This window comes from Delphinapterus leucas, chromosome X (genome assembly GCF_059928025.1).
Source record: "Delphinapterus leucas isolate spDelLeu-1000000601 "Yukka" chromosome X, BTC_Dleu_Yukka2, whole genome shotgun sequence".
NCBI lineage: Eukaryota > Metazoa > Chordata > Mammalia > Artiodactyla > Monodontidae > Delphinapterus > Delphinapterus leucas.
In genome coordinates this window covers 43169441-43183719 of record NC_143150.1, presented here as the reverse complement: position 1 = coordinate 43183719, position 14279 = coordinate 43169441, and the positions used below count along the sequence as shown (strand labels likewise).

The following is a 14279-nucleotide window of genomic DNA, read 5'->3' as shown; positions in this document are numbered from 1 at the left end:
GGCTTTAGGTTCACACATTCCCAAATCAAAGGGAACCCAATGGACCTTTCTCAGAATGTTCTGATTGTCAACTACTTTGATGACACAATTTCTTGCATGTTCTAAGTTTTTCCCAGTTGGAATCCAAAATTTGATTTTTTGCTTGGACTGACTGACTGAGATCCCTCACTTCTGCTGAACTTAAATGCCCCCAGAACAAACATTTCATTTCAATGTGAAGAGGTGGACACCTGATGCTTATGCTGATATTGTTGAACTGTTTATAGCTGAAGAGTGATAGATTTATCCAGGGCCATTTATTTCCAACTCCATGTTAGAGACTCACTAAAGCCTATGTCCTTTTGTACCTTGCTTTGAGTGGCAGTGGAGTGGAAAAGGGGATGCTAAGTTATTTGAGCGGTAAGAAAATGGAGGAAAAGTGGATGTAAGAAGAAAGAATATCAGTTGATGGTTCAGAGTTGCTCCCATGGCTTAGCCCTTTATCACCCAGTAAGAACACTATATGTGATACTCTCTGGTTATTTGGATGATGCTTGAGGGATCAGATAGACTAAAGTGGCTTTTTTCCTCATCTTTACAACCCTGGAGGGGGCATCAGCTAAAACTTAGAGAGGAATTCTCTGTTTGGTTAGCAAGAGTTCAAGTTTCTCCATCCCTGCTCACACCTGCACCACCATTTTAGCCCTTTCCAGGGTGAGAAAGCTGGGGTGAGTGAGTGGGCACAAGACGGTCACTTGCTACGGACGATGACTCTCCTTACTCTGGGCTAAACAAACAGTTCTTCCATTGTTCCCTGGGTCTGATCCCCTCCCCACCCCCAGGCCTGCAGGCCCCTGCAGAATACCAATGAGGCTCCTGAGATCTCAGGGAAAAACAAGGCTTCTTTGTCCAGGGGAGCTATGGAGGGCTCTGTCCAAGCCTTGACCCTGTGCTGGGGAGAGAGGGAACAGTGGGGTCACTGACCTTCCCTTCCCCCACCCCCAGGCTTCAGAGACCTTCTTTACTAGAAGATTCTAAGAGTTTGGGGGTGGAGAAGAGTTGGATAGGCCGAGAAGGAAAATGGCAGCACTGTTTATTTCCAAGCTCCTTTTCTTGACTTACAGGATGCATCTAGTATCTTAACCTGTTGAGAAAGAGGAAGATCAGTTTCTGAATGTTTCCTGAGGACAATGAGCAATTTAAACTGCTATGGTTTTCTCTCTGGTATATACATGTGTTTATGTGAACATTTGCATTCATGCATGTGCCCCCGCCCTGGCACGTGTGTGCGCACGCGCACACCCCCTGTGGGCCAGCTCTAATGAAGCACTGCTTCCCACAGAGGCCAAGTTTTTTGACAGCAGTGCTTCAGTTCTTAGAAAAGGGAGGAAATTCAGTTCTGCTGCAAATGTTAGCTACTTATTTTGCTTGGCTTGGGCTTCTGAGTCTTGTCTCTGGTGTGACATACAAGAATCTTTGAGGAAGTGGCTCTTTGAGTACCAAGGAAAGGCTGTCATTTTAGGGGACAGTGAGTAAGAGGACTCACTCATTCTGTGGCTCTGAGAACAGAGATAAGTAAATGTCTCTGCCTCAACTTTCTCATGATAGAGATAATTTGGTCCTTCAAAATCTGTTCACATGGATGCAGTTCAGCCAGGCAAATCACCAGATGGTCAAGCACTCAGGTCTAAAAAGAAACTGTACTATTATTAAGAGGTTCAGGCAAAGGACTCCCCCGGTCCCTGGTACCCTGGAATAGACAAGCGAGCTTTGGATAAAATCCAAACCTAAAAATTAATACAATTTATTTGATTTGTGTAAGGAGTTCCAACATGCTTTTCCAAAATAGCAGCTTCTCAGCACATTTGCTGATTATTTGTGTGTACGTGTGTGTGTGTGTGTGTATACACACACATATTTTATATATGTGTATACTACATATATACACAAAAATAATTCATATGCCATATCTATATGATATGTGGATAGATAAAATCAGTGTATATATAACATTTTTCTGAAGAGTTTAACACTTTCATTTCTTCCACCTTTTGGGGATCTGGCCGAGAGGCCAGAGGGAGCCATCCTTTTCCCATCTAGTCAGTCATCTACTGGATATTTTTTAAGTTTCACTCCATGTGACATCTTAGAGCTCAGGGCTAGTACTTAGGGGCACCGCTGCTCTCAGAGCCTGTGACTTGCGTGCCTTTCCTGCTTCTCAGCCACACTGGCTTGGGGCCTGAGGTACCAGGTCTGGGGAATCTCAGGGACTCTTAGCACTTTAAGACACCTGTGTTCCCAGGCCCTGGTGTGTTTTGCCATTCCAGAAAGACGTTTCATGCTTTGTTGACTTTGTATAAAGCCTCTTTGTAGCTGTTTTGACAGAACTCCAGGGTAGGACTGAGGGTGGGGACATTGGCCAAACTGTAGTATTGGGGGACAAATCAGCCATGCAAAGTGTTCAAAAATCATTCAGCCTGCATTGTTTATTACTGAGAATAATAGTAATCCTCCCATTACCATTTCCCATCCTCTGCCAGTTCCCTCCTTTCCTTTGGACTGCTCTCCACACATCCAGACTAAGAAGAATCAAGCATTCCATGCAGCAAATACACACAACGTTCAGGAATACCCAGGAACATGGAATTTCCAAAGTTTCTCCACCTGGAATGCTGTTTAAGGCTCAAATGTTGTCTGAAAATATCAATATCTCTGGCCTACACTCACCCCTCCCTGGAATTCTAAGGGCATTTACTCTTTATAACCATTTACTTGGCTGCCTGGAATTGTTAGTTGAAAATATTAGGTCTACCTAGCTCATTCTCCTCAGTAGACAAACAAGTCCCCTGTGGCAGAGTCTATGTCTTTACGCCTTCACACTCCACATAATACCTAGCACAATGCTGGGTACATAGTAAGTACTCCATAAGAGTTGATAAATAATGAAAACAAATCAGAATGAGAAGAAAGGAGGGAATGATTGCATCATCTCTCTAGCCGGCTACCTGAATACCGATTGTTCAAAAACCCACTTACATTCTGGGAATTAAAGGTAAGGATTTATCTTCAAGAATGGAACAAAGTATAGTTTGGGGGGTCAATCTCACATTCTAAAAGTCTAAGGTTCTAGACTCTCCTGCTTTTGGCCTCTGGGGTGACACCCCTCCCACCCCCTACCATCCGTGCATGTGAGCACAGGGCCTGGCTGGGCTGGTGGAGAGTGATGAGTGATGAGCTATGTATTGCCCATCCCTGACTCTTTACCGTCTTTTGTCCTCAGGCTTGTTAGAGTGCTGTGCGAGATGTCTTGTAGGGGCCCCCTTTGCTTCCCTGGTGGCCACTGGATTGTGTTTCTTTGGGGTGGCACTGTTCTGTGGCTGTGGACATGAAGCACTCACTGGCACAGAAAAGCTAATTGAGACCTATTTCTCCAAAAACTACCAGGACTATGAATATCTCATCAATGTGTAAGTACCTACTGTCCCCCACGAACCCTGTCTATCTTTGAGATACAGAACTCATCAGTACCTTAGTGACTAGTAGGGGATTGGTGTGGGGACAGACAGGATTCCTGGATCTTCCTTCTGTGTGCAGGTTCTACCTGTGCCACATCTGAAGCCCTAAATGAAGGGAGAGTGCCACATTCAGAGGGGGAGTTCTGCCTGCCTGCCAGCCCACTCCTAACCACACCCACCCCACCCTTGCTTTGTCCCACATGTTTTAATTTCTGCTAAGTAGGGTTAACATGGACAGAGTTGGAGCCTCTGAAGTGGTCCATATAAAGAACTCGGGGGGAGGCACAATGACTAGACAGGGTGGGGCTGCTTCTCTTGGTTTACCACACCGCTTGAGTCTGCTCAGGCACAGTACTAAGCCTCTCCTGTTCCTAGGGCAAGTTAGACTCCGCTTCTTTCATCCCTCTTCCTTCTTGCCTAGCTCCTCTCTACTCTCTCCTCTGAGGGAGCATCTCTGAAGGGTCAGGTCAAGGAGAGTAGTGCCCTGGTTCTTCAGGTTACAGGGTAAACCAGGTGTTGGGGAGGAGCATCTTCTTTTACTTCAATGAAGATAAGGTAGAAGCACAGAGGAAGAACCTAGTGATCCCTCTAAAGAATCCCTAGCCTTGTTTAGGTGCCCACTCAAGGGTCCAACTAACTTATGCAGCAAGGGAACTGGGTCCTCAATTCATTCGATTTTCTGGCTTTTTGTCTGTCTGTTAATGTAGGATCCATGCTTTCCAGTATGTCATCTATGGAACTGCCTCTTTCTTCTTCCTTTATGGGGCCCTCCTGCTGGCTGAGGGCTTCTACACCACCGGCGCAGTCAGGCAGATCTTTGGCGACTACAAGACCACCATCTGCGGCAAGGGCCTGAGTGCAACGGTAACAGGGGGCCAGAAGGGGAGGGGTTCCAGAGGCCAACATCAAGCTCATTCTTTGGAGCGGGTGTGTCATTGTTTGGGAAAATGGCTAGGACATCCCGACAAGGTGATCATCCTCAGGATTTTGTGGCAATAACAGGGGGTGGGGGACAACTGGGCGTGAGTCTGTGGCCTCACCCCCACCCAAGGCTGGGTCCTCTTTAGGGGCCTGGCTTTTGAGTGAGGACGTGATGGCTGCAGCCAAATGAGAAGGTCAGGAAGAACGTGGTGCCCAGCTGGCTTAGCCTCACTTTTTAAAAGTTCCCTAGAAAATTTCATCTCAAAAGGAAAAGCATGAGTTTCGTGGGATGCTTTGTTCAATCAGACCATTTCTAAGCCATCTGTTGGTACCCCTTTACTCCCCTCCTAGCTGGGACCACAACAAGAGTAGATCTGACTGCCCAAGAGTTTAAAATGCTACTCGTGGGATTGAGATGTAGGTAGGTACCTGATCTGAGAGGGAGGGTGGATCATAGAAATTAAGTAATTGACTCCAAGATGGAATCCATAATATTCTGGGATCCTACATTGTTGGAGGCCCCAGAGGGAGCTAGTGTAGATCTGCATATTTAATACTTTATCTTTGTTAGAGGGCTATCCATGCTTCCAGTGAGGTATACATTGGTTTCCAGCCTCTAGAGTTAAAGATCCTTTGGGGGATGAACATCTGTGGGTTGTGGTGATGTCTTTTGTGGCTAGCAGTTGGCTTAGAAAGGTTTTGGGATCGGAAATTTAAATCTCTTATTGGCTTTGTTCAATAACTAGGGATCCAAAGTCCTTTGACAAAGAACATTTTCTAAGCTCAGCCTAAGGCATTTAAATGGCACGACTTTCTTTCAAGATCTCTTTTGATTTCTTCACACCTTATCTGCCCAAACAATCTCCTGAAGCCTCTCTAACCCAGGGGTCCTCCTCACTCCAACCCCCACCCATTCCCCCCACCCTCTGTCATATTTGGGGCCAGTTCTCTAGTAGATACTGCCAATGACATTTGGTAGAGGTGCCCTGCTTACTAATTTCATTTGGTGGAAATCCCTGGAACCTGGTTTCATGTCTGGTACATGCCATTCCAGGATCTCCTTGTTTATATTTCAATGTCTGCAGGCTGATGTTGATTTCTAACCACCCCATGTCAATTGTTTTAGTTTGTGGGCATCACCTATGCCCTGACCATTGTGTGGCTCCTGGTGTTTGCCTGCTCTGCTGTGCCTGTGTACATTTACTTCAACACTTGGACCACTTGCCAGTCTATTGCCACCCCCAGCAAGACCTCTGCCAGTATAGGCAGTCTCTGTGCTGATGCCAGAATGTATGGTGAGTTAAGGTGGCTTGGCTCCCCTACCCGCTATCGAAGCACTATATATTTGGTTCTTAGGGTAAGGAAGGTGGTAATTATGGGGAAAAATAAAAATATGGATGCTTGGATCTAGTTTGTTAATCCTTCTCATTGAAACTGGAGAGGTTTCTTCCCTGAAAAGGGAACTTCTTGGAGGTGGTGGGAGTTTTCTTGGCTCTTTGCACTGCTCTACCCCAGTTGACTGCTGTCCCCAACCCAGAAGCAGCACATTTCAATAACAAACAAAAAAATTTGCAACTGTTTTTTTGGGTAAATCTTTAGAAAAGAAGATCCTGATTGTCAGTAGGACCCAACTTTTCAGCCAGGATGATTAAAGATGGAAGAAGTGCTCCATATAGCCCCATAACACTGTGAAGCTTACCTTGGTTGCTATTTGTGTCTTACGTAGGTGTTCTCCCATGGAATGCCTTCCCTGGCAAGGTGTGTGGCTCCAACCTTCTGTCCATCTGCAAAACAGCTGAGGTGAGTGGGGCATTGGGTTATTTTACAGTGGAATGGCTAGTAACATAAAATTTCTACCCAACTTTGATTTTAAGGACCACAATTTCTTTTTGCTGGATTTTGAGTTAGCAAATTGCCTTCTATAAAATATTGCCTGAGCCAATGAGCATACATGGTAAAATATCTATTTTCCTTAAAGCTGCAGAGAAAGCCTTCCATTCTAAGACTTCCTCCCTTAAAAGAGAAATTTTTAGCTCTAGGTAAAGGTAGAGCTTAATGGCAAAATCCCCCAAGTGAAAATTTTCATTCTTTTACTTAAAAACCTTATCAAGAAAATGGGTTTTGCCCAGACATACGTAGGTTTTATAAAACACATTTAGTTTGGAACTTCTCAATCTCATTTAAAAAGAAAGTACATTTGAAAAAGGAAACACTGTATTGAGAATGGATATTATACACAAAGGAGGCAGGGGAATAAAAGTAAATCCTGAGGAAGAAGGCAGTAAACTATTTCTTTGAAAGCAAAATGTTTTGGGATTCTGGGCACAACCCAGGGGAATCAGTTGATTATTTGGGAAGACCATACTATTTTATGAGTATTCTGTGTTCTGGGTGCTATGGGGTCAGGTGCTATGGTGTACATTGAAGAATGGGAGGCCTACACTCACGGATGTAACAACTTAGAGATGCCAAATTAACACACAGAAAGATATCAACACGTTCAGAAAGTTGCACTCATGATCTGCAGCAGAGCCTATTTCAGCTGTTGCAAGACCCAGTTCTCCCTTTTGCATTTTCTTACAGTTCCAAATGACCTTCCACCTGTTTATTGCTGCATTTGTGGGGGCCGCAGCAACACTGGTTTCCCTGGTGAGTTGTCTTTTAATGATCTTGGAAAATAAGTGGTCCTGGGATAGCTTGGGTACAACTATGCTGAAAGGTAAAAAGAGGTAGATTCCTTCTAACCTTGAAGTGCCGGAGAAAAGCTGCTGGACAGAGACAGCAGAGTGTAGAGACTGTGGCCTTCTACTTTGGGTTGGCAAGGCAGAAAATTTTCAGAAATGAGATAAGAACAAGCAAAGTGGTGTGAGGAAGAGGAAAGAGATTCGTGGTCAAGAATAATAAGATAGAGCATTTACAGAGCATGTAACATTGCCAGGTGCATTGCAGTCAGAAATTATAGTTAATTCTCAACACATTCCGGTCAGATCAGTGACAAGAACACTGAAACCTTACTAAACATGATTCTTGGTAGTCTGGAATTCTATATACTGTAAATAGGAATCATCTTGGATGCTCTCCAAGGGATTTAGTTACTCTCCTGAAAATACTGGAAGGACCTCTTAACATTATTAAAATTGTTATTATGGATGGTGTTTCGGCTCAGTGTCAATGTAGTGCGTTCATTGTTCAGATTAAGAACCCGGGGTACTGAAGGGTGAAGCAATTTATCTCCAGTCATTGAATAAGTGGTGATCAACCAAGGATCAGCTTGCAGCACTCCTGGCCCCCACCGCTGAGGCTTTTCTACGGAGTCGAGTTGTTCCTCATCTTGTGAAATAAATGGATGCATTAAGCAGGGGAAGGCTGTGATGCACGGTGTGGCTATGCGTCTACAGCAAGCACCCTATGAATCCAGGTCGCTCAGACACGTAAGATATGATGGCAGAGCCCAGTTAGTGTTCACTTTCCTGAGGAAAACTCAGTGCTGGGCTGAGCAGAGGTGTGGAAAAATTCCTTGTCGAGTTGATTCTCTGGGCCTGGGCCATTGGAAGGAAATGTCTCAGAGAGGACTTCTAGTGAAGTTTACAGGGCAAAAGCCTGGATGTGCTGCTTTTTGCAGAACAGGAGTTTTTTTCTTTATTTAACTATGATTTTATTTCTACCCTTCCTCGTTCCCAAAAGGAGTGGAGGAGGGAGCCTTTTCTACTCTCACTCATATTCTCTCTTCTCTTACCTACAGCTCACCTTCATGATTGCTGCCACTTACAACTTTGCCGTCCTGAAACTCATGGGCCGAGGCACCAAGTTCTGATATCCTGTAGAAATTTTCCTTTCTCTAATAGCGAGGCTCTAACCACACAGCCTACAATGCTGCGTCTCCCGTGTTAACTCTTTGCCTTTGCCACTGACTGGCCCTCTTCTTACTTGACGAGTGTAACAAGAAAGGAGAGTCTCGTGGTGATTAATGTCTCTCCGTGGACTCTCCCCTCTTACGTACCTCTTTTAGTCATTTTGCTTCATAGCTGGTTCCTGCTAGAAATGGGAAATGCTTAAGATGGTGACTCCCCAACTGCAAGTCACAAAGAAATGGAGGCTCAATTCAATTTTCAAGCATCTCCTGAGGACCAGGAAGTGTTTTCTTCTCAAAGGGCACTTCCACTGATGGAAACAAAGTGGAAAGAAAGATGCTCAGGTAGAGAAAAGGGATGTACCTGGCCCCCTTGCCATTTTGGGGGCCAAATATATCCTCGTTGGTGTACAAAACCGAGAACTCATTCCTGTCTCCCTATTACCATTGAAGATAGAAGAAAAAAAGAATGTCAGCAAAACAATAAGAGCATTTGCCCAAATCTACCTATTGCAGCTGGGAGAAGGGGGTCAAAGCAAGGATCTTTCACCCATAGAAAGAGAGCACTGACCCCGATGGCAATGGACTATTTAAGCCCTAACTCAGCCAACCTTACTTACAGCATAAGGGAGCGTAGTGTCTGTGGAGACAAAGGGGGCACCTGGCCTTATACCTCGTTAGAGAAGAGAAACAAGGTGTTGTCAGCATTTTCTCACTCCCTTCTCCTTGATAACAGCTACCATGACAACCCTGTGGTTTCCAAGGAGCTGAGGATAGAGAGAAACTAGCTCATACGAAAAAAGACTGGCCTAAGGAGCAGCAGTTGCTAGAGGCTAACGGTGTAAACTGAGCCAGCCCTCTGGTAGACACAGGATAGATAACTCTTTGGATAGCATGTCTTTTTTCTGTTAATTAGTTGTGTACTTCGGCCTCTGTCATATCTTCACAATGGTGCTCTTTTCATGGGGTATTATCCATTCAGTCATAGCAGGTGATTTGAAGATCTTGATTTGTTTCAGAATGATGCACATTTCACATTTTTCAGTTTGTCTATCGCTTGTTTGGGGTTGTACCAGAAAGGTCTGGAGAATGATTCTTTGGTTATGATTCTTTAACAATGAAAATTGGACATTAAAAAACGCAAATGATGTGTAAAATTGGCTAGTTATTGCATCTCTTGGGATTTTAGACCAATTATTCCGTCCTTTGCAGAAACAGATTTGGTGAATTTGAACCTCAATTTGAATAACCTATTTGATCATTCTTTCTAGCTAGCGGGAGATAATTTGATTTAGCAATGTTACCTTGGTGTATTAAAGAGTTAGGTTTAACATACAGGTTATTCTCTCCTGGTGCAGATCATATAACTGAATGCACCAGCCATCAGCTATTCAGTTGGTAAGCTTCCATGGAAAAGGAAAAGTGGAAAGAGTTTGAAATTCGAATAGCTCCCAGGTTTCAGTCTTCCCTTTCTGTGTTTGGGTTTTAACTTTGGGTTAAAAAATAAAAAGTTGATTTGTCTTTATTAAGGGAAAGATTTTATGGGTATGGCTGTATGTGGCTCTGTTGCTGTAAAGAGTCGTTTTGTTTTCTCCCCCAAAGTGGTTTCAACAACGTTTAAGGAGATGTAAGGTTTACAAAAAGACACTTGATATTTGCTTTCAGAACAGTATACAAGACAAGCTTCCAGGCTGCATAGAGGGAGCAGATGGAAAAGGTTCTGTAAGAAACCAATCAAGATCAAGGAAAGTGAAGTAATCCATACCTTGTGTTTTGTTTTGATTTAATAACATAACAAATAACCAACCCTTCCCTGAAAACCTCCCATGCATACATACACACATATACACACATGAAGAGAGTTAATCAACTGAAAGTGTTTCCTTCATTTCTGATATAGAATTCCATTTTTAACACACATAAAGGATAAACTTTTAGAAACTTATCTTACAAAATGTATTTTATAAAATTAAAGAAAATAAAATTAAGAATGTTCTCAAACACTGTGGCTTTTGATTGAATTGTTCTATTTAACCCTACAATAGCAACTCAAAATAATTGTACTTTTATTGTGCTTTGTTTAAGGAGCTTATTTATTTTTCAGGTCATACAAGTCATTCCCACAACAATTTTCTGAAATAAAGAGTAGATAAATCACTCCTATTTTTATAGCTGGAGGCACTAAGAAATAGAGGCAAATAAAGTACCCAAAGGAATCCAATAATCCAATAAATACGTATCTGAGCTTGGACTAGAACTCAACTCAGGTCTTGCTACCAACTCATTGCATTTTAAGGTTTCTTTTCTCTTAGAAGTTGGGTTTCAAAGTATTGTTCTACTAATTCAGAGTCAAGTATGGTTTCTTCTTTAATATGACAATGGTGCCCCAGCCCTGGTGTGTATAGGATTCAGTTGTTGTTAACTTTTCTTGGAATTGTTGGTATATTCCAAAAATAACACTTAGTGCTTCATACATGAATAATGCTTAGTTTTATCTGGAAAGTACTGGTTGAAAGGTTTAATGTAGGGGCAGAGCAGATATGGTAAGGGCAATGTGAATTTAAACAGTCTGTGGCAGGGCAGTGTTAAGATAAATTAGTGACACCTGCTACTCTAATGGCCAGCCCAGTAGCCCACTTGGGACACAGCATTAAATCCCTGTCACAACCCTAGGCTAGAATTTGACACTGTCAGACAGTAGGCACTCTAATGACCAGCCTAAAGAAAGCTGACTTAAAGTTAGCTGTCGATTCATTGTCCCGTAGTTGCAGATGGCAAGGAGCATGATCAGAGAGAAAGGAGAGTTTAGCTTGGGGGCAACAAGTCAGTCATCAGTTAAGGAGCTCCGTTCAAAGGTAGCTTCAATTTAATCTCCTGGTTTCTGCTTCACTGCAATTAATATTCTGCAAGCAAGGCTGGTTGGATGACTTTAAGACAAAGAGAATAAAGATATGACAAGGACTTATTTTTGGACACTGGAGAACAAGGACACAGCGCTATATTTTGGAGAATTGATTCAGGGTGCTATAGAGTGATGTATTTTTGCCTCAGAGGAGTGGAAAACCAGTTCCCAAGAAAGCTGTGTTCTCCATCTGCCCTTATTTGGCTCTGCCCTCTGGGACCGATCTATAGATGGAGTTTCCAGGCTCTCAGAAGCTGAGAGTGTCTCCAGTCTGTCAATTGAGCCCTTTGTTCTTAGCTCTGCCACACACCATAAACCTCTTTTCTCTGAACTGAAAGAGTTCTCTTTGTGCTTAGATCAGCCAAAGATCAAGATGCAGCAGTATAAACAAGAAACATTTTCTTACAGCATCAGTTGTACTGCTTTTCCTATCTTCAGGGTCAGTACTGAGTGCAGTTATGCAGGGTGCGGAAGCTGCGGCTTTGGCCAGAGCAACATTCATTCATTCACTAATTCAGTCTACAAATATTTATTGGGCACTTACTAAGCTTTGTGCTAAACCCTGGAAGTTTCAAGTTTGGGGGTTATGTGGGTAGAAAGGGGATAAAGATATGATCTCAAGGATCTCACTCAGCCTCAGCCATAGCGGAGAAGAGTTCCAGGGTGGAGCAGAGTGGAGGCAGGGAGCATGCGAGAAGCAGTCTGACCGGCTGACTGCAGTGGGCATCTGAATTCTCCCCTCAGTATGTGGGAGAGGTCGTGGTTAAGGGCCATGACTTCACGTGGCTCTGGCTTTCTAGGGCCCTGATAAAAACAAAACTTCAATTTAGAGTCCTGACAACTTGTGACTTGCTCTCTATGTCACCCTGCTCCTGGCCTTACATGTGACAGTATTTATGTACACACTGTCACAATGCATGTGCGTGCTTCCACCCACTCAGTCATCTTGGGAGTCAGAGGGCACACAGATCAGGATTTATATAAACACAGGCTATTCAGCCTGCCTTTTTTTCCCATCCAGGCTAAATCTGAGAAGCCATGAGGGTAATAATATAAGACACAAGGTACTTCTTTCTTTGATTTTTCATACTGTGAGCACAGATAGTGTGTCTATTTTGACATTCATGGTTAGCTTGATGAATATTAAGTAACAGAGGGAAGAAATATTCATTCTTTTTTTATTCCTCTTTTTCATTGTGGTAAAATATAGAGAAATCATATTTCTTTTAACCGTCTATAAATATGCAGTTCAGTGGCATTAAGTACAGTCACAGTGTTGTGTAACCATCACCGCTGTCTAGAACCAAAACCTTTCCATCATCCTCAACAAAAACTCTGTAACCATCCAACAGTAACAACCCCATTTTCCCTCCCACCAACCCTTGGTAACCTCTATTCTATTTTCTGTCTCTGTGAATTGGCCTATTCTAGGTACCTCGTGTAAGTGGAATCTGCAGTATTTGTCCTTCTGTGTCTGGCTTATTGCACTAAACATCGTGTTTTCAAGGTTCATCCATGTTATAGCATGTAACAAAATGCCATTCCTTTTTTGGCTTAGTAAATCCCACTGTGTAAGAAATATTCATTCTTACATTTAAAAAAATCATACTTGGCCTTTTCCTACATCAATAAGCAGGTAAGGAGTTCAAGTCGACATCTATAAATTGGGAAAGATTTTCCATGTCCACTTTGAAGCAAGCAAAAAGCTTTTCACAATTTTTATTGTCCTGGAAACTTTGGTGTCTATGTGTTCCTGCTCTGGAACTCCTTGAATTGATCAAATTTATTCCAAAGGAAAGAAAAGTAAGATAAAGTAATGAGTGTTTTCCACATCATGAAATAAGCAAAGGAAATCCAACCTTAACATTATTCAAACCTTCAACAGATAGTTATTTAACAAATTCTCTGTGCCGAGTGTTATGCTAGATGATGGTAATACAGCTGTGACTAAAACAGAGACAGTCTCTGCCCTCAGAGAACTCAACTAAAGACAAAAAGGTTTAGGGAGGGAGACTGGAAGTGTGGTAAAGAATGAGACTAACATCCTATGACAGAAAAGGTGGAGAAAACAGAATCAGGGAGAAACTTGTACAGTCCCATGAGAAACAGAGTCAAGTAAAAGAAGATGGAGACATGTGACTCTGTGTCTAGAGAAAGAGGCCTGACATGCTATGGTATTTAGGGTTGAAAAACGTTAAAAGGACTTCTACTGTTTTGTTCACCAACATGGACAGTAGGTCAGCTCTGGGCTCTGAACGAACTATATTAATGGATACTCCATGTATTATGTGAAGCTCTACCTTTCAAACATGAACAGGGAAAAACCACAAAGCTGGGTTCTGAGGGTTACAACATTAGAACCAAACAAGTGAGCTGATACTTGCAAATTTATAGGTGGCTCTAGTTTTTTTAATATTTTTTTCTGATTAAGTTCTTTTTTAAAAAACATTTATTTGAAATATAGTTGATGTACAGAGTAATATTATATAAGTTACATGTGTACAATATAGTGATTCACAATTTTTAAAGGTTATACTCCACTTATAGTTATTATAAAATATTGGTTAAATTCTCCGTGTTGTACAATATATCCTTGTAGTTTATTTTATACAGAATAGTTTGTACCTCTTAATCCCCTATCCCTATATTGCTCCTCCCCACCCACCACTGGTAACCACTAGCTTGTTCTCTATATCTGTGAGTCTGCTTCTTTTTTGTTATATTTACTAGTTTGTTGTATTTTTTAGATCCCACATATAAGTGATATCATACAGTATTTGTCTTTCTCTGTCTGACTTATTTCACTTAGCATAATGTTCTCCAAGTCCATCCATGTTGCTGCAAATGGCAAAATTTTGTTCTTTTTCATGGCTGAGTAGTATTCCATTGTATATATATACCACATCTTCTTTATCCATTCATCTGTTGATAGACACTTAGGTTGCATCCATATCTTGACAATTGTAAATAATGCTGCTATGAACATAGGGGTGCATGTATTTTTTCAAGTTAGTGTTTTTGTTTTTTTCAGGTATATACCCAGGAGTGGAGTTGCTGGGTCATATGGTAGCTCTATTTTTAGGTTTTTGAGAAACCTCCATACTGTTTTACA

General features: G+C 42.3%; 1 protein-coding gene across 1 annotated transcript; it reads left to right on the top strand.

Annotated features, from left to right (window-relative positions):
- Window positions 1–2964: 2964 nt before the first annotated feature.
- PLP1 (proteolipid protein 1) lies at window positions 2965–8437 on the top strand. Its single transcript, XM_022563872.3, has 6 exons — window positions 2965–3446; window positions 4202–4358; window positions 5542–5710; window positions 6142–6215; window positions 6999–7064; window positions 8158–8437. Exons 1-6 carry the CDS (start codon window positions 3217–3219, stop codon window positions 8227–8229), a joined length of 768 nt encoding a protein of 255 aa, XP_022419580.2. The 5' UTR covers window positions 2965–3216; the 3' UTR covers window positions 8230–8437.
- Window positions 8438–14279: the final 5842 nt, after the last annotated feature.

Bases quoted from the DNA above. Each gene is read 5' to 3' on its own strand.
- PLP1 (XM_022563872.3), top strand. From the start codon at position 3,217: ATGTATTGCCCATCCCTGACTCTTTACCGTCTTTTGTCCTCAGGCTTG. The intron at 5,711-6,141 runs GTGAGTTAAGGT...TGTCTTACGTAG, and splicing joins TGCTGATGCCAGAATGTATG to GTGTTCTCCCATGGAATGCC. The intron at 7,065-8,157 runs GTGAGTTGTCTT...TCTTACCTACAG, and splicing joins CAGCAACACTGGTTTCCCTG to CTCACCTTCATGATTGCTGC.